Source organism: Geosmithia morbida (genome assembly GCF_012550715.1).
Source record: "Geosmithia morbida isolate 1262 chromosome Unknown scaffold_10, whole genome shotgun sequence".
Taxonomy (NCBI): Eukaryota; Fungi; Ascomycota; class Sordariomycetes; order Hypocreales; family Bionectriaceae; genus Geosmithia; species Geosmithia morbida.
The window spans coordinates 311,041-335,588 of record NW_023336197.1 but is presented as its reverse complement, the minus strand read 5'-3'; the positions used below and the strand labels follow the sequence as shown (position 1 = coordinate 335,588).

The 24,548-nt window shown below is 50.9% G+C and overlaps 9 protein-coding genes across 9 annotated transcripts; 4 read left to right on the top strand and 5 right to left on the bottom strand.

Moving 5' to 3' along the window:
• Positions 1-1,328: 1,328 nt before the first annotated feature.
• GMORB2_1602 (nuclear GTP-binding protein) lies at positions 1,329-3,540 on the bottom strand (the record flags this gene model as incomplete). The annotated part of the gene is made up of 3 exons (XM_035463584.1): positions 1,329-2,303; positions 2,642-3,374; positions 3,443-3,540. 3 exons carry the CDS (start codon positions 3,538-3,540, stop codon positions 1,329-1,331), a joined length of 1,806 nt encoding a protein of 601 aa, XP_035320415.1.
• Positions 3,541-3,838: 298 nt separating this feature from the next.
• Positions 3,839-4,741, top strand: GMORB2_1601 (uncharacterized protein; the record flags this gene model as incomplete). Its single annotated transcript, XM_035463583.1, has 1 exon — positions 3,839-4,741. The coding sequence occupies one exon, from the start codon at positions 3,839-3,841 to the stop codon at positions 4,739-4,741; it is 903 nt and encodes a 300-aa protein (XP_035320414.1).
• Positions 4,742-5,110: 369 nt separating this feature from the next.
• Positions 5,111-8,508, bottom strand: GMORB2_1600 (ABC-type branched-chain amino acid transport system, ATPase component; the record flags this gene model as incomplete). The annotated part of the gene is made up of 5 exons (XM_035463582.1): positions 5,111-7,620; positions 7,669-7,797; positions 7,855-8,145; positions 8,212-8,341; positions 8,389-8,508. The coding sequence occupies 5 exons, from the start codon at positions 8,506-8,508 to the stop codon at positions 5,111-5,113; spliced, it is 3,180 nt and encodes a 1,059-aa protein (XP_035320413.1).
• Positions 8,509-10,589: 2,081 nt separating this feature from the next.
• On the top strand, positions 10,590-12,085 carry GMORB2_1599 (Eukaryotic aspartyl protease; the record flags this gene model as incomplete). The annotated part of the gene is made up of 2 exons (XM_035463581.1): positions 10,590-10,908; positions 10,959-12,085. 2 exons carry the CDS (start codon positions 10,590-10,592, stop codon positions 12,083-12,085), a joined length of 1,446 nt encoding a protein of 481 aa, XP_035320412.1.
• A 507-nt stretch (positions 12,086-12,592) lies between these two features.
• GMORB2_1598 (elongation factor G) lies at positions 12,593-15,133 on the top strand (the record flags this gene model as incomplete). Its single annotated transcript, XM_035463580.1, has 4 exons — positions 12,593-12,762; positions 12,822-12,933; positions 12,991-15,017; positions 15,079-15,133. 4 exons carry the CDS (start codon positions 12,593-12,595, stop codon positions 15,131-15,133), a joined length of 2,364 nt encoding a protein of 787 aa, XP_035320411.1.
• A 431-nt stretch (positions 15,134-15,564) lies between these two features.
• Positions 15,565-16,739, bottom strand: GMORB2_1597 (homoisocitrate dehydrogenase; the record flags this gene model as incomplete). Its single annotated transcript, XM_035463579.1, has 2 exons — positions 15,565-16,610; positions 16,715-16,739. The coding sequence occupies 2 exons, from the start codon at positions 16,737-16,739 to the stop codon at positions 15,565-15,567; spliced, it is 1,071 nt and encodes a 356-aa protein (XP_035320410.1).
• A 2,475-nt stretch (positions 16,740-19,214) lies between these two features.
• On the top strand, positions 19,215-20,807 carry GMORB2_1596 (uncharacterized protein; the record flags this gene model as incomplete). Its single annotated transcript, XM_035463578.1, has 1 exon — positions 19,215-20,807. One exon carries the CDS (start codon positions 19,215-19,217, stop codon positions 20,805-20,807), a length of 1,593 nt encoding a protein of 530 aa, XP_035320409.1.
• A 531-nt stretch (positions 20,808-21,338) lies between these two features.
• On the bottom strand, positions 21,339-21,812 carry GMORB2_1595 (small subunit ribosomal protein S8; the record flags this gene model as incomplete). The annotated part of the gene is made up of 1 exon (XM_035463577.1): positions 21,339-21,812. One exon carries the CDS (start codon positions 21,810-21,812, stop codon positions 21,339-21,341), a length of 474 nt encoding a protein of 157 aa, XP_035320408.1.
• An 877-nt stretch (positions 21,813-22,689) lies between these two features.
• On the bottom strand, positions 22,690-24,431 carry GMORB2_1594 (kynurenine 3-monooxygenase; the record flags this gene model as incomplete). Its single annotated transcript, XM_035463576.1, has 4 exons — positions 22,690-23,454; positions 23,535-23,954; positions 24,033-24,250; positions 24,320-24,431. The coding sequence occupies 4 exons, from the start codon at positions 24,429-24,431 to the stop codon at positions 22,690-22,692; spliced, it is 1,515 nt and encodes a 504-aa protein (XP_035320407.1).
• Between the last annotated feature and the right edge of the window lie 117 nt (positions 24,432-24,548).

Genomic DNA, 24,548 nt, shown 5'->3' with positions numbered 1-24,548 from the left:
GATTAGGCTTCCATCACTGCCACGCACATGGCAGAGAAAATCGCCAACTTCGAATGGCCCTGACATTCCCCGGGAGTTCATAAGGTAGGCCATCTCGACCTGCCACTTTATATACCCGTAAATGCGTAGCGAACCCTGTCGAGCAGGTACATGAGGGGCCCATTGATATTTCCCTTGCGCGTCTAAGGCTTGCTGGTTTTGCTTGCATACCCAGCTGTGAAGATACCCACCCTGGCTGCCTTTCGGCACGTCGAGCTTCCTCATGGCTCCTGAAGCCTGGATATGTCCATGAGCAGGAGGCATAAAGACTGGAAAGTTCTCTGTGGCCTTCAGGGGTGACGGAGTCCGTGGAATGTGGCTCTTGGGTCTCACAGCGTTGCCGAATGGAGCGGAAAGACTGGGCGTGTGTTGGCGGACTTGCCTGATGGGAGCCTTGCCCGGGGAGTCCTGCAGAGAAGGCGAATGGAGCTGGTATGGGTTCAAACCAAAAGGCAAAGGAGGAGTATTATATGGCTGATAGTACCCGTTGAAACGATTGATTGCGGCGCAAGGTTCTGCCGATGTTGGAATGCCTCCTGTAAAGCTGCCAGTTAGCAATCCTAAACTCGTACGAGGATAGAAGAATGAGGGCCCTAGTATACCCTAAGGATTCCCGGTCATCGCCTGAACATGCGAGACTTTTTGTCCTGGAGGTTGTACGCTGCCGGTCTTTCATTGGTATTAGAATAAGGGTCGTGTATGTATCGTGAGGGTTTGCCATGCTGAGAGGTCAGCAATTTTCGTGACGAGTTGGGCGTACCTGAGGCGGGGTCAATCGATGTAACATTGTGACTTGTATTCGGCGATACCTTTTCCAAGAAATGACGGTATATTGGTATCCTAGAAGCTTCAGTCAAGGTAATGTGTAAAAAAAAGTTGGACGTTGTGTGTATGTGCACTAGGAAAAATGACGACGGGAATATGGATTCGGAATGCTGAATAAGTTGAGCTTCGTGGGCGAAAAGTAGCACAAAAAAAAAAATACCACTCCATTTACCTTTAACATAACAAGATAAAACATGTGGCTGAGGCAGAAAACAGTTCAGGGCATACATATGGCTAGGCCGGTAGAGTCACGTTCTTCTGCCAACGCCTTTCATAATTCGTCTCTCCACGCCAGCAGGCCTTTATAGACGCACTTCAAGAAAGGAACACGAGCAAGATCATCAGAGTAAGAGAACGGGAGAAAGCAGGGTGATGATATTACCATGCAGTATCGTGACCATTAAATCATTTCTATTTTACTATTTTTTTTTCCGGCCGTTTTTCATTTTCGATTTATAGGTTACTTACTTCCGTGATCGTGTGCGCTTGTTTGCTCTGGGTATCTCTGGCTGTGATGCTCCGCTCGCACTTCCCTCAAAAGTTTCCTCCTCGCTGACTTCATCGTTTTCCGTGACCTCGGTGGTTCCGAGAGAGCGGGCTCCCAAGCCAGAGGCGTCCGTGTCACTCCCAAAACCTTCGAACTCCTCCTCACTGTCGTTCTCGGCGTCCGCGTCGGTTTGTTTCTTGGACGCAGAAGCAAGTTCGGCCTCCTCCTGCAGTTGTGCCTCTGCCTCGTCATCGTCTGCTTGGCTCTCCTCCCCTGTGCGCTTGCGCTTCTTGGGCATCTCACCTAGCCTCCCACTACGACTCGTCTCTTCTTCAGCCTCGACACCTTCAGGTACCGGCGGCGGTGTGAACCAGGGGATCCTGCCTCGCATGAAGTCATTTAGGACCATCTTGGCTACACCACCCAAGTCCGGCTCGCCTCCACGGAGGAGGCGACCAGACTTCCTAGCCAGAAGTTCCAGAAACCCAACGCCATCTTTCCAACCGCTTAGCTCATAAGTCCGCTCCATGTGGCGCCTTTTTACCCTTGCCAGCAGCGCATCAATGTACTGTTCAGGGTTCTCCACCTTCTCAACTCGAGCGACACCACGTAGGACCAGGTCCGTAGGCGTGTCTTGTGTAGAGGGGGGCACTACTCCAGGGCAGTCGATCAGGTAGATGCGCTTCATGAGGCTCACATACTGCCAGACCTTAGTCTCTCCAGGAATAGGCGCCACGGTGCAGACTTTCTTCCTCAAGAGTGTGTTGATGATGGAAGATTTGCCGGTGTTGGGTCCTCCGACCAAGCCAACCGAAATTTGCTTTCGGTCGGAATGGAGGCTAGAGAACTGTCGGAGAAGCTGAATAAGTGAACCCTTACCAAATGAATTGGTGATGCTCGAGTGGAATGCCAGAGTCGGGACCTCTTTAGAGAGGTGACGGACCCACGCAGCCTGTTCCAAAACATCAGCAAATAGTCTTTTTCGAAGAAAACTGATAACAAGAAATCAGAAAGGAAAAAATGTGCGTGTCATAACTAAGAAGACTGCAATCAATGTCCAGTAAAGGCATAGACAGAATTCAACTCTATCGACACATGGCCAAATCTCGGGATCGTCACCAAAACGGCTTCGAATAGCCAATGGAAAACCCAAAGGCGTTGAAGAGCAGGCAGTTACTCTCCCAATGTTGTAACGGGCAACCTTCACAAGATAAAATACTAAGGCGCCCTGACTAAAAACATTGGGGTGATGTTGTAATAGGAAGGGGAGAAAAGTTGAGTTGAACTTACAGCAACGCCAGTGGGCACGAGATCGCATTTGTTCAAGACAAATATCAAATGCTTGTGGGGAGCGTCTTCCCTGAGGTACTTCTCAACGCTTCGACATCTTGTACCCACGGGGTCTCTAGCATCGAGGACGTGAATGATCACGTCCGAAGAGTCCATGACTTTGTAAAGCTCATTCCAAATACGTTTGCTCTGACCTTTGTCAAAGACGGGTTCGATCGACATTGTAAATTTCTTCGCGTCCTCGTCGTCACCGTCCCCCGATGTACCAGATAACAGCTTAGCCTGCTCAAGGCGATCATGGTAGGAGTCCATGCTCTTGTCTGTGTCCTCAGCCAGGTCAGAGATGTTGCTGACACCGAGCTTAACTCTTTTGCGTTGAGCTTTGGGCCCAAACACATCTGAGAAAGGCGCGGTTTCCACGGTCATCTTAGCCTTGTGCTGTTTGAGACCGTTCGCGTCCTGCCCGTCCCGAATCAGGCTCATAGGCAGCTTGTTTGTCTTGAGGAGTACTTGATAAGGGTCTTTAGCTTTTTCAGCCATGGCCTCGCGAAAGGATTTAAGAGTGTCTTGCGACACGACTCGGGTGTTGGTGAACCATTTACGGTTCGGCTCGATCCGGGCTTTGGGGATTTCCCTCGACTGATAAGAGGCAGCCTTGGTAATCTCTCCGTCCGCATTCCTTTGGGCCTTGCCCTCCTTGTACATGTTCAAGGCCTTGACCCTCTTGGCATCTCTAAAAACAAAGGGACATTCGTTAGCTATTCTGGACAAGATCCGTCCGGTGGGCTTGCTGAGACTTACCGGTAAAAGTTTTCGCCTTTGACCTTGACATTTCCCAATCCATCCCCGGTCTTACCCTGGCGGGTTCGCCGGGTTGCCTCTTTCTTCCCCGTTCCCATAGTGAAATGTTTTGCTGGGAGATGGAGGAAATTTGTGTAGGAGGTTGAGAATGGAGGTGGGAGGGAAGTTACTTTTTTCTTCTTTTTTTTTTCTTCGGGCGGACAATGAGCTAATGCATGTGAGTGGCTGGGATACTTACAAACCCACTATTACCCACTCTTATCTATCACGATAAGCGGCAATGGCCAAAAGATAATCCGAAATACTGGAAGAACATTTTCACAACTGTGGGTGCACGGGTCTCCTTCCTATAGCTCCTTACTTCGATCGCCCTCAACATTGAGGTCGTTGTCCATGATGTCGCTTCCTACCAGTAGGTCCTGCATGAGACCTGTGACGCGTAATGCGCTACAGATTCTGCGTAGCTTTTCGACAACGGCGGCAAGGTTGAACGATGTACCTCCCGAGTCCCCCCTTTATGTTCGACTTCCCCTACCGCCCCAGACCGAAGAAAAGAGGCGCGAACGCGTCCGTGGTTTCCTCCCCGTACCCCGCGACATCTTTCCGCGCAAGGATGGTGAGCGAAAGCTAGATACCGGGTATCTGGACAAGACTGCACCCAAGCCCCGGACGCCAAAGACGGGATCTGCCCAGCGTCAATGGAAGACAGAGGTTGCCGACAGTCGGCGACAAGGCCTTAAAGAGGGCTTGGAGGAGCTCTGGGAGCGCCATTCGCGAGATGATACTGCTCGCTCGCAGCGGTCACGTGAAAAGTTCTTGAAGAACCATAACCTTGCTGTTGCGTCCGAGCGGGAAGACGACCGCCTCACGCGGAGCACAGTGTTGAAGCCTCTACTCGACACTAAGGTCCACGCCGACCCTAAGCGTTTCTCCCGCGCTGACCGAAGTCGCGACAAGGTCCTAGCTGCCCAGAATGCCAAACGCGAGGCACGACGGGACGCGCTAATGGAGCTCTACATCAGTGCTTCGAATTTCATCACCAATGAGAAGGAGCTCCGCAAGGAGATCGACGATGTCTTTAGCGAGGACTACTTCAAGAAGCAGAGTCAGGCTGCTGGCCGCTGGGGCGCTGAGAATGCTTGGGGTACATATGGCCCTCCGCCCTCGGTCAACGGAATGCTCCAGACGACCACTGGCGCTTCTACCAAGCTTGTCGATGTCCATGAGTCCGAGTACGATCGCTCTGTTAAGAGGCAAAAGAGGATTGCAGAGGAATTCACTGGAGGAAAGATGGAATAGGGAACCACCACCTCTCAAAACATGTAACATTTTTATCCTGTCTCTTTGTACTATATAGGATCATCACAGTCATTGTTTTCTTCAATAATACAATCGAGCCTCTTAATTACATTTATTCCCTAAAGCAAAGCAGAACAACGAACGGAGAAAAAGCCTAAGCTATTCGTATTTCAGACTGTGCAACTTACAGTTATGAACAAAGAGGAAATTCCAAATGTGTAGCTATGCTCGGTATCAAATTCGTTGGATGCGCTGCTCGGGTCTCAGCAATACATCGTCACCCAGGTTCCTTGAAGGGCCCAATGCGTAACACAACAAATGCTATATATTTGACAATGACACTCAGGCCAAATGACTTGGCCCGTTTTTCTAGCGCCTTTCGACCAACAGAATGTGCATCGCGCCATATGCTAGGACAACAAAAACGATGGCCACGATGCCCAGGTTTCTAATGTCGTCCCAGAGCGCATTATTGTCAAATCCAAAAGAACTCAGAATGGCGGCTCCGGGAACTGTGATATCCAACCCGTATTTCTTGTCCACAAGAGTCAGTTGGAGAACTTCATTGACAATCAAGGACTCGAAGCCGTAGTGGAAAATAGAAAGCGTCTGAAGCCATAGAGCACCTTGTGGTATGGCATCGTGATTGAGGAGGAAGCCAGCGAAAAGGAGACTGAAAAGCATGACGAGACTACCAATCAGGTTGGCAACGCCCCCATCCTTGCAAACTATGCCAATAAAAAGGCAGATCGTTGCTGCCGCCATATTAAACAGGACAAGGACCAGCATAAACTTGAAGAAGTGCTCCGCGTCGGGTACTAGGCCGGTCATGGGATAAACGATGGACCCCATCAGTATTGGCGGGATTATGCGAAGCGGGATGATATCGAAAAGCATCTTGGCAGCAAAGTAGGTGGCGGGTACATAATAGCCATTTGCCCTTTCGCGAACAAACAAGAGGCGTTCGGTGGCGAAGACATTCAGGCTAGTAAGGGTACTGAAGCCGAAGAGTGTGAGCAAGAAAATGAAGAGACCCAGGCGATTCTGGAACCCGGGGATATCGTCCGTCAGTCCATAGAATAGGTACCCAGAGAAGACGGCAAGGATGATGGCAGTGGCGTAATGTGTGAGCATCAGGACTGGGTTTCGGTACAGATTCTTCCAGGTTCTCCCGGAAAGAATAACGAACTGCCGGAGGTATCCCACACGGGCATATCCCTTGCCGATAGCGTTGGCGCTGAAGCTCTGTTCAGATCCATCTCCCCCGTTGGCGTTGGCTCCGTTGGCATTTTCTGCAGCCAAAATCGCCTGCTGAATCTCTTGGCTCGTTGATGCAGCAATGTCGGACTGGCTAAAAGCCCGTGTCACAATGTCCAGGTCTGTCTCTATTGTGGCTGAAGGAGGCAGGCCATGGACATCCTCGAGCAACTGCGAAGATAATGAGCTCGAGGGATTGTGTTGAAGCCGATAAGAGCCTACATCTTCTGCACCCACCTCTGAGGTCGCCGCAGTGTCTGCTGACCTGCGGCGGGTGAATAGTTCACGGTCTTGACGCTGTTTGATCGAGTCGTTCTTAGAGGCCTTTGGGCGTAGCGTCGACGCCGTTTCAGCAACACTGTCGTCGCCGGTACTAAGGCCCGACACACTCGCGATAGACTTCACCGCAGTGGTGCTACTAGGCCCAACGCTGACAGAATCGGCAGGGATGGTTCCGTCGTCGACTGAAAAAGTGTTGCCGGCATGCATTGTAAGGTCGACAAGATAGTCTGCAATGTTGAAGCCAGGAGGACACTCATAGCCAAGTCCATCAAAATACTCTTGACAATGGGCGAAAGGTCCAGAGAAGACAGTTTTGCCGCGAGCAAGGAGAATGAGTCGATCGAAAAGGGCAACGATATTTGACCGAGGCTGGTGGATGGTGAAAATCACTGTTCGCTTGTACGTCTTGGCTAATGTGACCAAACATTCGACGACATTGAAGGCGTTGAACGCATCCAAGCCACTTGTCGGCTCATCGAGGAATAGTATCGCAGGGCTCGTGACCAACTCGCAGGCAATACCAACGCGTCTCTTCTCACCACCAGAGATACCCCTTCCCTTTCCTTCCTCGGAACCAATGAGGGAGTCGCGTATATGGTGAATTCCAAGCTCTTTTTCGACTTCAGAGACCCTCATCTCCTTGGCAGTATGCCCCATATTTTTAGGCAGTCGGAGTAAAGCGCTGTTCAAGATCGTTTCGTGGACCGTGAGCGTAGGAAGCATGGTATCCTCCTGGTCCACAAACCCAACAACGTTTCTATAAATGGGATCGCTGACTTTTTCGCCGTTGACATAGAACTCTCCACCGATCTGGCCTCTTTTGTTCTTGCGAGCCAAGATGTCAAGGAAAGTCGTTTTCCCTGCACCTGAGGCACCCATGATAGCCGTTACCTCACCTGGTTTACAGATCCCCTGTATATCCTGGAGGATGCTCTTCCCGTTGAGAGAATAAGAGACGTTTTTGAATTGCAGTGACACGGGTTTATGGTCGACCATGAGCTTTGTGCTTTCGTCGTCAGAGTCGTCAAGCCGAATGGCGCCGTACTTGAGCTTGCGGCGAGAAAGGAACCAGATCAAAATAATAACTGCGCCGACGAACAATGCGCATCCTGCGATAACTCCAGCGATGAGGGGAGTGTTGATTTTCTTTACGGGGCGTTTGTACCCTGGGACCTCGGTCTCGTAAATGCATTCACCAGCGTGGCAGCCCAGGAAAATACTCGAATCGCCAATCAGGGCAAGGATGAGACTGTCCATCTCTGGTTCCTTGAAAGCGCATTCATGGCTTCCCTGGCCCTTCTGTGCACACTCAAAGCTTCCTGGACCTTTGATAGACTGGTCTAAGAAGTCACTTAGGTCAATAGACCCATCCTTCCCGCATAGCATACGATCTGGAATACAGCTGCAACTGATATGGTCGCACTGATACGATGTCTTGTTGCTCTTTTCGCTAAACTCTGCGTCCGATGTGCAATCCGATAGGTGGCAGTAAAAGGACTCGACAGCGTCAACCCAAACTAGAATGAACAGTCAGTCTCATGAATTTGGACAAGGTAAAAGTAGCCGAAACTTACATTGGAAGTCGCAGGTAGCGTCATCCGCTTCGCAGGTGAAGGTGACCTCGGGGCGCTGTTTGCCAAGCAGGCCGGTGATCTTCTTGTTCGTGACATCACAGATCTGGTAGTTGTGGTTGATGACTTCGCCGTTTTGGTAGCAGACACCTCCTTCCCCAGTTTCCATTAATGCATTACAAGCCTTGTTTTCGGTGCAAACGTTGCAGTTGATGCCTGTCCACCCGTCATCACAATGGCAGTTTGGGCCGGAGCGCATCGATCGATCTTTTCCTCGAGCGAGCGACCCGCAAACTAATGATATAGATTATTTCGTTAGTCTGTGAAGCCTTTTTTGAAAGATATATCTGGGAAACGTACGCGGTTGGAGACAGTCGTCACCCCCAAAGCCCTCAGGACAGTCGCATTTGCCATTGAACTCGTTGCAGCCAGCATATTGAGCGCAGGTGTGGGCCGGCAGGAGGCAGTTGAAGCTGGGAAAAAGAAGGGGCTGGATCAGCCGTGATTCCGTACAGGAAAGTTGTCAATATCACCTACCAAGGGGGGCAGTCGGATGGACGATTGTCTATGAGCGCCAACTGCGCTCTCAACATGTCGATCTCGGAGTAGCTCGAGTTGGCCTGGGCTGTCACCAAAGAAGCAATGGTAAATACCCATGGTAAACAGTTTCTCAGGCTAAAACGAGCCATGATAGCCGCTGCACTGTTGCAACAGTGTACCAGGTGTTGCGGCGGTCAAGGGTGGATTATGCAGTTGACGATTGTTGATGGTTGAGGAGTTGCTGCTGCTTGGCCGACGCGAGGTCAGGGTGGCTTGAGACGTGTGGGGCGCCACAGCCTGACGTAAGAAGGTCATGAGCTTGGGACGTCCTAGGCACTTGATCGAACAGATCAGTAGCTGCCTAGAGAAGCACACGCTAATAAAGGTTATACGCTTACTCATTCGTCAAACCTTCTGGTTGCAAGACGACCACATACATGATGCTACTATTGAACGGTATTGTAATAGTGCGTATATGTCTCCCGATATTTTTAAATCTAAAGTCAGGTTGGCGACAGGACTTCGAGGTACTTTGTGTTAGTGATAGTAAAACGCAAGGGCCAGGAACGGCGGAGCTCCCATTAGCCGGAAGGGAGACGCTCCTGATTTCGTGGAGAGCTGTGCGAGCGGGGAGGCATGGGTTACTCCGCACGCAGTGTACAAGTATTATTTGTTTTGGATGGGACAGTTGCCAGTGACGATCGATACGCGAGTGTGCCGAGTGGTATTATAACTCGACTGCGGGATCATAGGCCGAAATAGTATAGAGTAAACGAGCACTAATATATTTACAATATTACTAACTATCCCCATAAGCTGCTACTGCTAGTATGTACCTTCACATACTACGAGCAGTAGCCAGTAGTTGATAGCAATTGATCACGCCCGGGTTTCCTTGCCCTTCTTTTGTCTTCGGTGCGACATTTGCTTGATAGTATTTACATGGTAATGACACTAAAAATATTGAAATTATCTTCTCGAGATAATAATTGTTGGTAAATACGGCGATTTAGCTGTAATCGATTGAATGAGTGGTGAACCAAAGACCAGAATCACTAAATGTTTTCCACAGGAAATGATGTACACCCTGCCACCCGATTGATGACGAGTGGTGGCACCAGCTATTTTAGCTATGAGTTGCATGGTGGCGGTGCAAGAACAAGAACTGGTACATGCAGTAGTAAGGTTGTTGGTGGTTGGGGGAGAGGAGGATTCATCGATGATGGTCTATAGACTATAGACCATCCCGCCTTTCTGCGGCTCCCTGGTATTTGCGCATCTTGGTAGGGTCTCTAGGATGGTTAATTTGCTCGATGGGAAAGCGGCGGGTTTGTGTACCCGTAGCGAGGTAATAGCATTACGGATTACTCCGTATGTAGCGTGGAATAACCTGTCCTGTAGCGGAGTGCCTATTACTAGTAAAATAACATGACGAATGCCATCATAGAATTATACTATTAGGGCGCACCTACGGGTATAGATGCGATTTGCAACTTTGAGATCCATTCTGTTTATGTAAAAATTCCAGTTAGTCCTCGTACCAACAATTGCCACTCGTTGCTACTGCCCACTAGTAGGTAATACGTGTACTCGTACGAGTCGAAGTGAGGAGATTTGCGCGTCTAAGGAATATTCCGCAACATTCACTACAGGGCTCTAGAAGGGGCAACAAAGAAGATGAGAAATAAGACAAAAAGAAAAAAGGAAAGGGAGGGGAACCAGAGGCGGCTTGGCCCAGCCATTATTATTACGAATGATAGGGCGTGGACCACGTAGGCGTTGTGCGTACGGTACGGCCCATCTTCAGAAGCCGCGTGTACTCTCTAATAATTGTGCTCCGAGAAGGTGGGACGAAACCCAACTAGGAAATATCATGACGACGCCTCGGCCTTGGCTTCCTCAGCCCGTCTTATTTACCCATTCATACCCCCGTCCCTTGTATGTTCAAGCTTGTCTTGTCTCATACTTACTCCACGATTTTAAGACCTACATCGTAATGCGGCCGTAATACTATTGTGAGGCTCTTCGACGGATATCCCTGCATTTCAACGCACCACATCACGGTCCTAGCAGCCGTCAACGCTTGGTTTGTCCATGGTCATCGGCCACTACAGCCGTTACCGTCGCCGAGGAAGATAGCACGAAAATTTCAACATATACTTTTCACTGATGCGGTATTGGTGACCGCGCCAAAAACCATGAAAACATGGACACCCGCAGCACTTATTTGCCTGCCGATGTTGGCATCTACATCACTTGGAAGTGTTGTGCAGTGGGATATTGAGAAGCGCAGCTCTGGCCAACGTCTACGGAGACGCTCCGAAAAGACATCACATGAGGGGGTTATCACCAACGAAAAGTCCCAAGGAGGGTACTTTGCGACTATAAGCGTCGGAACGCCCGGTCAGGATCTCGTCATGCAACTCGATACGGCAAGTAGTGATATCTGGGTCCCATACAGTGGCGCACCGATTTGTGATTCTGATTGTTCGTATGGAAGCTGTGAGTTGATTTCAAGTGATTGAATATTTTCTATTTGGATTCACTTACTAACAAGGATTCTGCAGTTAACCCCGAAAACTCCTCGACCTATGAAATGGTCGCTGAGGATGGGTTTGAGATATCCTACGCAGATGGCAGTTCCTCCGATGGCGATTATTTCAAGGACAGTTTCCAGATCGCGAACACAGTCGTACACAACTTGACAATGGGCCTGGGCAGGGACACAACCATCTCCTACGGCCTTGTTGGCGTCGGCTACGCCAATAATGAAGCTGCTGTATCGACATTAGGAGAGCTTTACGCCAATCTTCCCATAGCCATGAAGCGGGACGGTCTCACCAATTCTATTGCTTTCAGCCTTTGGCTCAACGACTTGGATGCCAGCAAAGGAAATATCTTGTTTGGCGGCATTGACAGGGGGAAATACACCGGCCCACTCAAGACGATCGACGTTCTTCCATATGACGGAGCTTATACGCATTTTCTTGTGTCTTTGACCTCAATTGAAGCCACTAGCCCCTCCGGGACTGACATCCTGGCTACATCAAATTCTTCTCTGGAAGTTATTCTGGATTCTGGGACAACGCTGTCGTTCCTACCAAACGACGTTGTCCAAAAAATGTGGGAGGAAGTCGGTGCCGAATATCAGAGCAAATTTGACATGGCAGTCCTCCCTTGTTCCCACCGAGAACACCCGGGACATTTTTCCTTCACCTTCGGGGGTTCAAACGGGCCGGTGATTAATGTCACCATGGACGAGCTCGTCGTCGATCTTACCGACGGAAATCAGCCCAAGTTCTCATCAGGAGCATATTCAGGGGAGCTGGTTTGCGAGTTTGGTATTCAAAACTACTCGACAGGCCCGTATGTGTTGGGGGACACCTTTCTCCGCTCTGCATATGTCGTGTACGACCTCGACAACAACCAGGTCGGGTTGGCGGCAACAGATTTCAACTCTTCAACAACCGATATCGTCGAATTCGAGAAATCGGGTACTGAAATGCCTGGTGCAACATCAGCAACATCCTCCAGCAACGAGACAAGCACGGTGCTGCCAACTGCAACAAGATTAGCTGCTGCGAAGGGATTCCAAGACGGAGATGATTCCAACAGTTCCACACGACCTATACAACCCATCATGATGGCACTCTTTTTGGCTATTATATCTCTTAGGGCAATGTTTATGGCATAGTTTATGACATGGAGAAGACGGCGTTTCGGTATAGGTGGGAGTTCTGGGTATTTTTCTTTCTCTCCTTTCTTCTCTCTTTTTCTTTAGAGCAATGCATGTACATAGACGGTTTATTGATACATTTTGCGAAAATTTCAATATCTATTTACCCGTTCCAGTTTGGCGTGCGAAATCGAGGTGCAAGATCCCGTTTAGATTTAGTAGAGAGATTTGTGATTATACAAGCAGTATTATCATTAATAGTGGGAACAATAGTAGTACGAATAGTAGTAGTATAATGAATGCTAATGCTCCCGCCGAAAATCGCTAATAAAAGGGTGTGGTAGAACTGCATGGCACGCGGGTGGTATCCAGTATTAATAGAATGGCAGCTATTGGTTCGCGAAGGCACGTGAGGTCGCGGACGTTGCGGGCCAGGGGCCAAGAAAAAAGTTTGGATATAGGTCGACGTAGAGAAAGATAGCCGCGCCAACCATTCCACTCCATTCTCCCGCATCGACAATCAACATGAGGGGACTTAGGGCTGTCGGTTGGCAGGCAGGCCGTCTGGCGTCAAGCCACATGAAGCCCGGTTGGGTGATGGGATGCATTGCCGCTCCTTTTGCCTCGGCGGTCCATGGTCAACGCTCGTTCACCAGCACTCCCCGACGATCCGCAACAAACGCTGCGCAGGAAACGTATGACCCCCATGTCAACCCGAGCCAGGAAACATTGCGGTAGTCTAACATCAGTGAAGGTTGAAAAAAGCCCAGGATGATGCCTCAAGTCTGACGCCGGAATATGTTGCTGCCAACATAGCCCCCGAGGAAAAGGAGCGTCTGTCCCGAGTGCGCAACATAGGCATTGCGGTATGTTTCCCCATGTCAAGAGTTCTAACAAGATAATCGACTAACTTTGATAAATAGGCGCACATCGATAGCGGTAAAACGACAGTAACGGAACGAGTTCTCTTCTACACCGGCCGCATTAAGGCGATCCACGAAGTTCGAGGCAAGGACTCCGTCGGTGCCAAGATGGACTCCATGGATCTCGAGCGAGAAAAGGGTATTACGATTCAGTCTGCTGCCACGTTCTGCGATTGGCAGAAAACGGAAAACGGAAAGGAAGAAACCTACCACGTCAATCTCATCGACACACCCGGTCACATTGATTTTACCATAGAGGTCGAGCGAGCCCTACGTGTTCTAGATGGTGCTGTCATGATTCTTTGCGCTGTCAGCGGTGTCCAGTCCCAGACTATCACCGTTGACCGTCAGATGAAGCGCTACGATGTTCCCAGGATTTCTTTCATCAACAAGATGGACCGTATGGGTGCCAACCCTTGGAAGGCTGTCGACCAGATAAACACCAAGCTTAAGATCCCTGCTGCTGCTCTCCAGATCCCCATTGGCACTGAAGACGAGTTCGGAGGTGTTGTTGACCTGATTGGTATGAAGGCCATGTACTTTGAGGGTCCTCGCGGTATCAAGGTCCGCGTTACGGACCAGATCCCAGGCCACCTCCAGGCCGAAGCCCAGGAGCGCCGACAGATTCTCATTGAGAAGCTTGCCGATGTCGACGACGAGATTGCCGAGATCTTCTTGGAGGAGCAGGAGCCTACGAACGAGCAAATTAAGGCTGCCATCCGCCGCGCTACCATTGCCCGGAAGTTCTCCCCTGTTCTCATGGGCTCCGCCCTTGCCGATAAGGGTGTCCAGCCCATGCTCGACGCTGTCTGCGACTACCTGCCTGACCCCTCTGAAACCTCCAACCAAGCCCTGGACAAGTCCAAGGGCGAAAAAACGGTCAAGCTTGTTCCGTACAACTCGCTGCCATTTGTCGGCCTCGCTTTCAAGCTTGAGGAGAACAACTACGGCCAGCTTACCTACATGCGCGTCTACCAGGGAACTTTGAACAAGGGCAGCTACCTGTTCAACTCGCGTACCGACAAGAAGGTCCGTATCCCCCGCATTGTGCGCATGCACTCGAGCGAGATGGAGGATGTTACCGAGATTGGTGCTGGTGAGATCTGCGCTGTTTTCGGTGTTGACTGTGCCTCTGGTGATACCTTTACCGACGGTGGACTTCCTTACACCATGTCGTCCATGTACGTTCCCGACGCCGTCATGTCTCTGTCTATCAAGCCTAAGCGCAGCGCCGATGCGGACAACTTCAGCAAGGCTATGAACCGTTTCCAGCGTGAGGATCCCACTTTCCGGGTCCACGTTGATGCTGAAAGCGAGGAGACTATCATCTCTGGAATGGGCGAGCTCCACCTCGAGGTTTACATCGAGCGTCTGCGCCGAGAGTACAAGACAGAGTGCATCACTGGGCAGCCTCGTGTGGCCTACAGGGAAACCATCTCGCACCGCGCCGAGTTTGACTACCTCCTGAAGCGCCAAAGCGGCGGCCCCGGCGACTTTGCTCGCGTTTCTGGTTTTGTTGAGCCCAATGACGATGCCAACACCAACCACTACGAAAGTCAAGTCGTGGGTGGCAACATCCCCGACAAGTTCCTCTCTGCCTGCGCCAAGGGTTTCGACGTGGCCTGCGACAAAGGCCCGCTTCTGGGCCACAAGGTCATTGGTTCCAAGATGGTTATCAACGATGGTGCTACCCACGTGACAGACTCGTCTGACTACGCCTTTAACCTAGCTACCCAAATGGCCTTCCGCAAGGCCTTTACCGATGCCGGTGGCCAGGTCCTAGAGCCCCTAATGAAGACTGCCATCACTGCCCCCAATGAGTTTCAAGGAAACATTCTTATGCTTATGAACAAGCGCAACGCTACCATCCACGACACTGATATTGGCCCCGAGGACTTCACCCTGACCTGCGACTGCAGCCTCAATGCCATGTTCGGCTTCAGCTCTCAGCTACGCGCTGCTACGCAGGGCAAGGGAGAGTTCAGCATGGAGTTTAGCCACTACGCCCCTGCTCCCCCGCACTTGCAGTAAGCTGCCTTCCATACGTCTCCCAGATTCAGTATTTGTCTTACTAACAACCACTTGCAGAAAAGAGCTCATAGCCAAGTACGAAGCCGAGCTTGACGCCAAACGAACCAAATAAGTGTCACCCCCGTAGCTTTTACCTGTAGAAGCACATAATCGTTAAACATGTTATACAAGGTGATGAGAGATTTGTATATTTGTTGTTTTGGGATAACACCCATCGTGTACCATAGCGTCGGCAAATGCCGAGAACAATTTGTACGATTTGAAGAAAAAGAATTAAAAAAAAAAGGGGGGAGAAATCTTTGGGGTACAGGCTGCATGAAATAAAGATAGAACTCATAGAGCTCAAGTTGATCTGCATGCTGGTCTTATATCTCTCTTCTACTTTTTATCGTGTAACCTCAAACAAAATGTGTACAGTACTAGTAGTGAACGGGGAATTGGGAACAGAGGCGATAATGGATATACGGGGGGGGGGGGAAGACAATGATCCCGGTTTGTGCAAGAGTAATCAATGTTTTATTTACTTGCACAGTGACTGTATATCTACAACTTCTTGAGGATATCCTCAACGACGGACTCAGTGGTGGCAGTGCCGCCTAGGTCAGGGCTCAGCAGCTTACCCTCCTCGAGGTTGGCGTCGATGGCGGCGTAGATCTTGGCGGCCGCTGCAGGCTCATCGAGGAACTCGAGCATGAGAGCGGTGCTCCTGAGGGTGGCAATAGGGTTGGCGATGCCCTGTCCCATGATGTCCGGGGCACTGCCGTGGCATGGCTCACCAATAGCAAATCCCTCACCAACATTAGCGCTGGGGACGAGACCCAGGCTGCCGACGAGGGCAGCAGCACCGTCAGAAAGGATGTCACCGTACAAGTTGGGGGCAACAATGACATCGTAGTCCTCGGGCTGGCGGAAAAGCTTGTAGACCATAGAGTCGACGATCTGCTCCTCGATCTTGACGCCGCTGTACTTGGCGTCGGCGAGAGCACGTTTGGAGGCGGCACGGAACAGGCCGTCGGTCTGGGAGAGGACGTTGGACTTGTGGGTGATGGTGACGAGAGGGCTCTTGTGGATGCTAGAGATGCCCGTCTCGCGGATGGCCTGGCGGCGGTTGGCAATGTCGCCGGCCATGGCGGCGATGCGGAACGATGCGCGGTCTGAGATACGCTTGATGGCCTCGGCAACCTTGCCGTTGGTGCTCTCGTACGTCTTCTCCTCCTTGACGTACAGGTCCTCGGTGTTTTCGCGGACAATAACCATGTCGATGGCCTTGGGATCAGTCCTGACTGTCTTGACGGGACGCACGTTTGCGTACAGGTCGAGCTTTTTGCGCAAGGCCACAATGGGCGATGAGTAGCCCTTGACAGCGTGGGTAGGCGAGCTCACGGCTCCGAACAGAGCTCCATCGCACTCGGATTTGAGCACCTCGACAGTCTGGTCGGGGAGGGCAGCACCCGTCTGCTCGAATGTCTCGAAGCCGGCCTTGAGGTCGACAAAGTCAAACTTGAGGTTCAGCGACGACGGCAGGGCCTCGAGAATGCGACGACCGGCCGGAATCACTTCCTTGCCAATGCCATCTCCGGGAATCAGACCTATCGGTGGCAGAAATATTAGTGTCGGTGTTCATTTCGAAAAAAGAAAAAGAAAGCCCACCCGAAAATGAAAACTTCTTTGATGGGGTAGTGGTAAGGCGTACCAATTCTCAGCGTACGGATCGACATCTCGGATGGTCAATTGCTTCTGTCTGGTTTTCTAGGACGTGGTTTGCAAGGTCCGAAGATCGGAAAGCTTTGAGACCGAGGGGAGAGAGAGAAAAAAACTCGCGGCAAACAACCAAACGCGCGCAGCTATCCGCTTGTCCGCGCTAGTAGCACATATCTGGCAGCATGGAAGTATAATCGTTAATATTACTTTGTCGGCCTGTACTCATACCCTATATTATTGAATCTTCCTTAGTAATAATACCATAATCTTCAATATAGTCCATTCTCGACCGCTTGTAATAAATTGTAGTTATAGATCATTGGAAGGTGTTGTAATGATGTCAATGGTATCAAGCAAATCGTCTTCATGTCAAGTCCAACAGAGCCACTAACCCTGTATCTGTTATTGAAATTCGACCGCACTCATATGACAGAGGTATTAAAGTCACGAGTTTGCAACTGCATATTGGAAGCAATTATTCGTGTTTAATGGGATCACAATTACCGTTGCGTCAAGTCAGGCGAGCTAATTTTATTTTGTGGCAAGGGTACCAGGGCGTACGAGGGTGATGAGAGCAAGGTTGTCAATATCACCACAATGCCTGGGGGTGCTTTTACTCGCTCCTCGGCATGAGGGAATATCTACTCGTACTCGTAGCCTTGTAGCCTTGCAGGCAATGCTAGGTTCTAGCCAAGCATACATGTACATCTCCGTATTCATCTACTCGTACAAACTCCAGCCGGCTCTTGTTTGTTCTCGCCGGAGCCTGATCGCTAATAAGTCCAGGTGGCTTCTTTGCTTCGTTTCAGCTGCTGGGCTGCTGGGTCCAATTGTTGATTGCGTGGGCCTAGGCGTACAACGCATAACTCTGTCATGCAGCTGAAACGTCTCCATTTAGAGTATCTGAAAGGCTTCTTGCTCGTGCCCTGGACACTGAAGTCTTGAAGGTACACGTATTATCTAGTTAATGGGGTGTAGGCGTTGTTGACAATTTTTTTTTTGCCGATACTTGGGTTGATTGACGATGAATGCGTTGTAAGAGTAGGAGCAATTGATCATACAGGGCCGTAAGCACCCTATAAACGGGCAAGCAAGCATCGCATACGGTTGGCGACAGGACAAATGTTACCACTGGCAACAGTAATACGATGTAAGTACCAAGCGTGTGATCAATATAATACTTAGTAACCTTAGTAACAGTATCAGTTCTCGGTGCTTGCATCCTACTACGTTGTACCTACCTACCATATTGGTTCAAGCCAGTGAGTGGCCTTGGCTTCATTCAACTAAGGACAATACGTGTATGTATGTACGTACGCGTGGTAAACAAACATACTAATACTCATGCATTCAATTGCCCGCCCTTTCGAGAGAGACAAGTACACTGACACGCACAGTAGGCTAAAGCTTTCAAGTATTTTTAAGCATTCTACCAACGTCCATGAGCCACGATTGAGAATATAATTTGTCCGTGAAATTACCACTGCCGGGCGAGCGAGCAACAACGCATCAGTGCCCCATCAGGGTGCGGGGCCAAGCGTCTTGGAGCTTTGCTTACTACGGTTGCCCCTCAGCAGCAAAACCAACCCCCCCAACAGGCAACACCCCTGAGAAAGAGCCCCTAACGTTTTTAGTCAATAATTACCCGGGGGCGCGTTCGCGTTCGCGGTGGACGCTGCCGCCGATCTTCCAACCAGGACAATATCTCTCCTCCTGGCCTTCACCTCCTGGATAATAACATGAGGTGCACCACCTATTCGCTCCAATCTCTCCTCTGAATACCTTCTCCTCTACAACTCCGTATCTATCCTACGACCTAGAGCATTGGATAATCTCTAGCTGACTTGGTATCTTGATTGTGCTACCGGATTCATAGTACTGTCTAGCTTCCAAACTCCCAAGTACCTCCCCCGTCCCCCCCTTCGCTACAGCTCATTCCTGGGTAGAAACATTCTCCTCTAGTTGATTCGCTTTCTCGACCCCGAATAGAGACAAATACTCCAGCGAGAATATCGCGCCCTTCGACTCAATACCGAGAAAAAAAAGTACACGAAAGAGTGGCAGCCGTCAACATGAGCCAGGTTAAGAACCTGCGCGCCATGTTCGAGAACAAGGGGGATGACTCGAGCCCACCCGACAGAGGAAGATCTCCAGCTTTCACGCAGAGCTCAGGTACGTAATATCGTGACGTCGCGACTCAACTTCTTTTCGTCGTGTCTCCTCCCACCGAGCCTCGTCGACCTCCACATTTATTCTCGGAAAGGAAGCAGTTGATGTTTCCCGCCACCTCAGTGTTGTTCCCCACTGAAGTGAACATGGCTGCATCTTTACCGCCTCTTTGCTTGATCCACACTTTCTTACTTCTTACTCTTTTCCTGCGGCACTTTACCTATCTAACCATCTTTATTGTCATTCCAGTGAGCGCCTCAAACTCCCCGAGACCTCTATCCAAAGTACGGACCAGCTTTGTTGCTATTGAAAAAGACGGAAAAATGGGCCTGCGCAGAGATCCCAGTCACGAATCGAGCACGTCGAGGCGACCCTCCAGCGCCGACGCCGATTCTGACACTGGTTCCATCTCACTTCAAAACGACTTGGCAAGGATTCCCCGTAAACTCTTTGCCGAGGACCCCATCCCCGAATCCCCCAAGACGCCCGTGGCCTTGACCGCCAACGAGCCAGACTTGGACAAAAACAAGCCTTCCCAGGAGGAGCCCGTCGCTCCCTTGAGTGCTACTAATGCCAATTCACCTCCGAAGCCAAGTGTCCACGAGAGCAAGCCTAAGGTGGATACCGGAAAGGAGGATGAGAACACAGAAGTTCCTCAACCGGCGGAGCCCATCAAGAAGCCGGCACCGGCACACCCTCCCCCCACAGCATCTCCCGCACCCAAAGCACCATCAAAAGCCACGACGTCTGCCAAACCGTCAACGCCGGCTAAGCGCGTCGAAGCAAGGCCTTCCCGAAAGTACCAGGCCACAAATCGTACTCCCACCACACCGGCATTGTCACAGTCTTCTTCGACCCCAAGTTTAAGGCTTTCGGCCTCCAAGGGAGCCAAGGAACACGACACTGGCTTGGTTAAGCCTAAGCCCAAGTCTCCCACTAGGCCTGTGAGGCTACCTGCCTCGCTCATGGCCCCAACTACCTCCTCAGTGTCCAAGGGACAGGAAAGCAGACAAACCCACTCGCGCCAATCTGGCAGCCTCCAGCCAGGACATGTAAACTCTCGTGCTCCTAGCAGGGCCAGTGTGGCAGCGGCCAGCACCTCGACCAAGACTCTGAGACGACAGCCTTCCTCGCTCAACCGCTCGCGTCCAAGCTTCGGGCCCCCACCCAAGAAGCCATCACAAGACCCTGCGCCTAAGAAGGAAGTTCACGTTGACGAGGGCTTCCTAGCACGGATGATGCGACCCACCCAAGCGTCGGCCTCCAAGGTCACCGAGAAAGCTCCCGTTACCCCTCCGCGGAGGCCTGCGACGCGGCCGTCGACGTCCAACACGGAGAGGAGCCCATTGGGTAGCGTGAAAAAGGAGTCTAGGGTTACAGCGCAGGCTCGAAACCATACCGTGTCACCTCAAGCCAGCCAAACCCATGCCATCTTAGAAGAGGCCCATCCCGGGGAAGCCACGGGCAAGGCCGCCGCTGAAGTTGTGAATCGGTCGGAAAAGAACACTGAGGTGTCAGCCACCGTGTCTAAGACAAATGAGGCAAAAGACCTTGGCCACGGAGAGGCATCAAATGGACTCGATGAACAGAGCACCCAGCCTCCGGTCCAGCCTGTTTCGGAATCCCAAGCTGTTCTAGAGGCCGATATGCCCTCGACAGGATCTTCTGAGCAGGCACCAAAGGAGAATAAGGTCCCCGCTGTCCCCGAGGAAGCGACCCTGCCTACTGAGGAAATCACAAGCAATGATGAGCACAATGACTTGCCCAAGGTCGACACGCCAGAGAGAGCCCTGCCGCTTGCTGAACAGGTGATTAAGACTCCGGCCCCGGTGGAAGAATTCGAGGTCGAATACCTCGCAGAGAAGCTTAGTGCTGTTCGAATTAGCCCTCCCCCCGAGGCGGAGACTGACTGGTAATATGAGGATCTAGCGACCGATGACACCCCGTTCAACTGATTGACCGAAGTCAATCCAGACCGCCAACGGCGGCTGTAGAGTGTCCTGATTTGATTTTTGTTTATAAGACTACTGGAGGGAAAAATGTACATGCTGCAAATTGTTGAGGCGTGCGGGAGGGAGTCTGTTACTACGATACCATGCACGGCGGCGTCGCATTCTTGAATACAAATACCTTTAGACATGCCTGTAAATAGATTGAGCCAAAGTACAAAAACTCTTTTTTTTCTATAGTTCATACTGATTTTCGTTTATATAAAACACTGGAGCAAGGGCAAACACGCGATTGGCAAGGCGAAAAGAGAAATATGCTAGCGATATACAACAATTGAGGCGCCCGACTGCTACTTATAATACAAAAACACCTCCCCCCTGATTTTAAATCTAACACAGCCATGAGCCCAGTTGTATACTTCCGGAAAAGGCGGTTTGGAAATCCCGTCATAGGACCCTTCGAAAACATTGGGAATAAAAAAGAAGAGAAGGATATGATTATGACGCCCGGCAGAGGAGTAGGCCACCGAGCTTGCGAGAGAGGGCTTCCCGGGCCTCGAGGACACCCTGTGACGTGCCGACAAACATGCACTCCCCGAGATTGAGCCCGGGCACGACGCCGCCCTTGAGCTTAGCCGAGAAACCCCTGGACAGCCGCCCGAGCTCCTGGATATTAACCGTCATGAGGCGCGAGGGCTTACTGATCATGCTGGCCCTGGACAGAACGGGCTGGCCCTCCCAGTACTTGAGGCCGAGCCACAACCTCATCTGGGAGACGTTGGCGGTGGTGACGAGCTCGGGTTCCTTAGTGACCATCTGCTCGAGCGTCGGGGGCACGGGGCCGGCTCGGTACACGTGTGAAAGGAATCCCGCGCGGTGCAGGGCCAGCGATACATGCAGATTGTACTTGTTGCTTGGTATCGACGTGATGGCCAGGCGGGCCTTGGATGCGTTCTGTAGGTGCGAGCACATGTTGGCTATATTCAAGATTGACGGCATGTTGGGCGATTCGTCGTGCACCAGTCCTAGCCGGCCAGCTTATCGGGGGAGAAGGAAGAGTGATACAGGGAGGTGAGAGGTCTATCGAATGGTGTTAGAGAGAGCACACTGAATTGGATGTCGGTGCGCATAGGGGGAGGGGACGAGAATGGCAGTTTCGTCGGGGGTTAGACTGCGTCGTACCTCGTTCGGAGACAAGCCCCGGTTAGTGTAATATTGTCAATAGCCCGATGAACTTAAAGTCGTGAAAGCTCCGGACAAGGCCTTGGAGGAATAGAGGTAGTGGTTGGGCTGGGCCGGCGGCTGGGTCGCTGTTCGCTTGAGGATCTGGTTTGAAGTAGCAGCCAAAATTTCAAGCAACGCGATGCGTGACTGAGGATGGGGAAATTGACCCACATCCCACTGCTTTCCGATCAGGATTAGCCAATCAGCCCTCAGAGAGGCAGCTCCGTACAACTTCTCCAGCTTTACATCTATTGTCAGAATTTTAGTCCCGATAAGTTATATAATATAATTCGAGGAACTCTAGTTTTTGGAGTTGTTGTGTGTAGTTTTTTATTGTGAGGCAGTGAATGTCACACATCTTTAAAACCGGTCCGGCAATTCAGCCGCCGCTCTGGACTTAGACAGCAGCATCATGTGACTATATTGACCTATCAGACTTTATAGTACATTGGAGATAGCATAGTATATATGCAATGGGCGATGAATCTAATATCCTGTTCCTCATACAACCCCCGAGGCGTTTTCCTTCATTCAACCAACTCCGGTGAACAAAGGTGAATTTCGAGTCGATGGTGAAATACCTTTCTGCATCTTCTCTTACAAGCGACCCAAGTTGAATCCTCCATTATTGTTGGGGCACCAAGCTGCTGACTGCTGAGTTCAGGAAACGACGGTATTTGTACGCCAATGTGGCACCCAGGACAACAACAGGGCCGGCAACCAGCGCGGTTAGACCTCGAACAAGGACCTGACCTTGGCGCTCACTTTTACGCACCACATCGAGGTAGCCCTCGTTTCCAAAGCTGATCCTGGCGTACTTGGTCTGCCAGCCAAGACCGGGGAAATGGACGCTTGTAAACTCCTCTAGATACTTGCGAAGTCTGTAGCGGAGCGAGAGTACCGACGACCTCATTTCCACGTAATTCTCTAGAGCAAGATCGTTGATGGCGTGAGCGTCTGGCGCGCGGATAGCCGAGTATTCTGCGAGCGCGTCTGCTATTTGCATGGAAGAGGGCGACTGAGAATCCTCCCCAATCTCGCTAGTAGGTTTGTTCGTCTCGCCACGAGTTGCGTGCTTATCAAAGATGGCGAACAGGATGCGCACATCCTCCATCCCGGCGTTCATCCCTTGTCCGTAGAATGGTACCATGGCGTGGGCAGCATCGCCGACAATGACGCCCGATGATCCGGAATGGTAAGGTCTGCATTTTATGCTCATTAAGGGGAGATGCGGGTTCGACTGGAAAGAGGCGACAAGTTCCTTTGGAGGTATGAAGTTGGTTACACCAGGGAAATGGTGGTCAAAGAAGTTGGGGAGATCAGACGGCTTGCTCTCCAGCTCCGCAATCTTTTTGCTAGGGAGGAATAGGGTACAGGTGAACGAGCCATCCTATCTCTATCAGTCAGCCAACATTGTTCGACATGCTTGAGGATCAAACATCGAATATGAACGAGTTTAAGGTAACATACCTCACTGGGGATTGCAATGAACATAAACTCCCTTCCGGGCCAGATATGAAGGTGGTTCGGCGAGATACGGAACCTACCATAGGGACCACTAGTCTCAGCCGCCTCTTGCGGGGAAATTTGAAATTCGCACCACAAAGTATCAATATACTCTTGTTGGTAATCCATGCGGGTGTACTTCATCAAGTGGTAACGCACGGCTGAGTGAGCGCCATCCGCGCCAATCATGAGGTCAAAATCCACCTCGATTTCACGGGGGCGACCGGCGGATTCACCACTATCCTTCGTTTCAAACCAAGCCTTTTGACGGCGAAAATCAGCCCCTATCAACTTGTGGTTGAAGAGAAGCTTGACATTTGGCAAGGAGTCCAGAATGTCCAGAAGTCTCTTATTCAACCCTGCACGGTCTACAGCATGGATCGCCTAGGACAAGTCAGCGTGAGGCTAGAATTCATCCCACGTAATGGGGGTACCGTAGCCTTCTGTGCAGGGAACACATACCCGTCCTCGAACATCATAGTCCTGTGAATTTTCGTAGAGGGCACCACTCTTGTCCCTTCCGTGTATCATGCGTCCTCGCATGGGGACAGTGGCATCCATAACATGATCGACAAGTCTGGGTTCACCAGATTGCTTCATGGCATTAATACCTCGCTCAGACACGGCCAAGTTGATTGATCTGGTGAAATTGAGCGGAACTGTACCCGGGTTTCGCAAATCTTTTGACTGGTTGTCAGCACTGTCTTCTGTCACACGGCATAGGCCAGCATGGTGATGGTGTCACTAACCCGGACGCAACTCATAGAGCTCAACTTGCCAATTCCTCTGTGCGGCGTACAGCGCAGCCAGAGAGCCAACTGGCCCAGCGCCAACAATAACCACCTTCCAAGTCGACGCCATATTGATGGCGGAAGTGGTTGTCTAGTCGTCAACAGAAAGAAAAGAGTAACCGCCAAAGCGTGGGAAGAAAGTGTTGGATGAAGTTGTGGTGCTAGTATCACTTTTTAGCTCGATTTC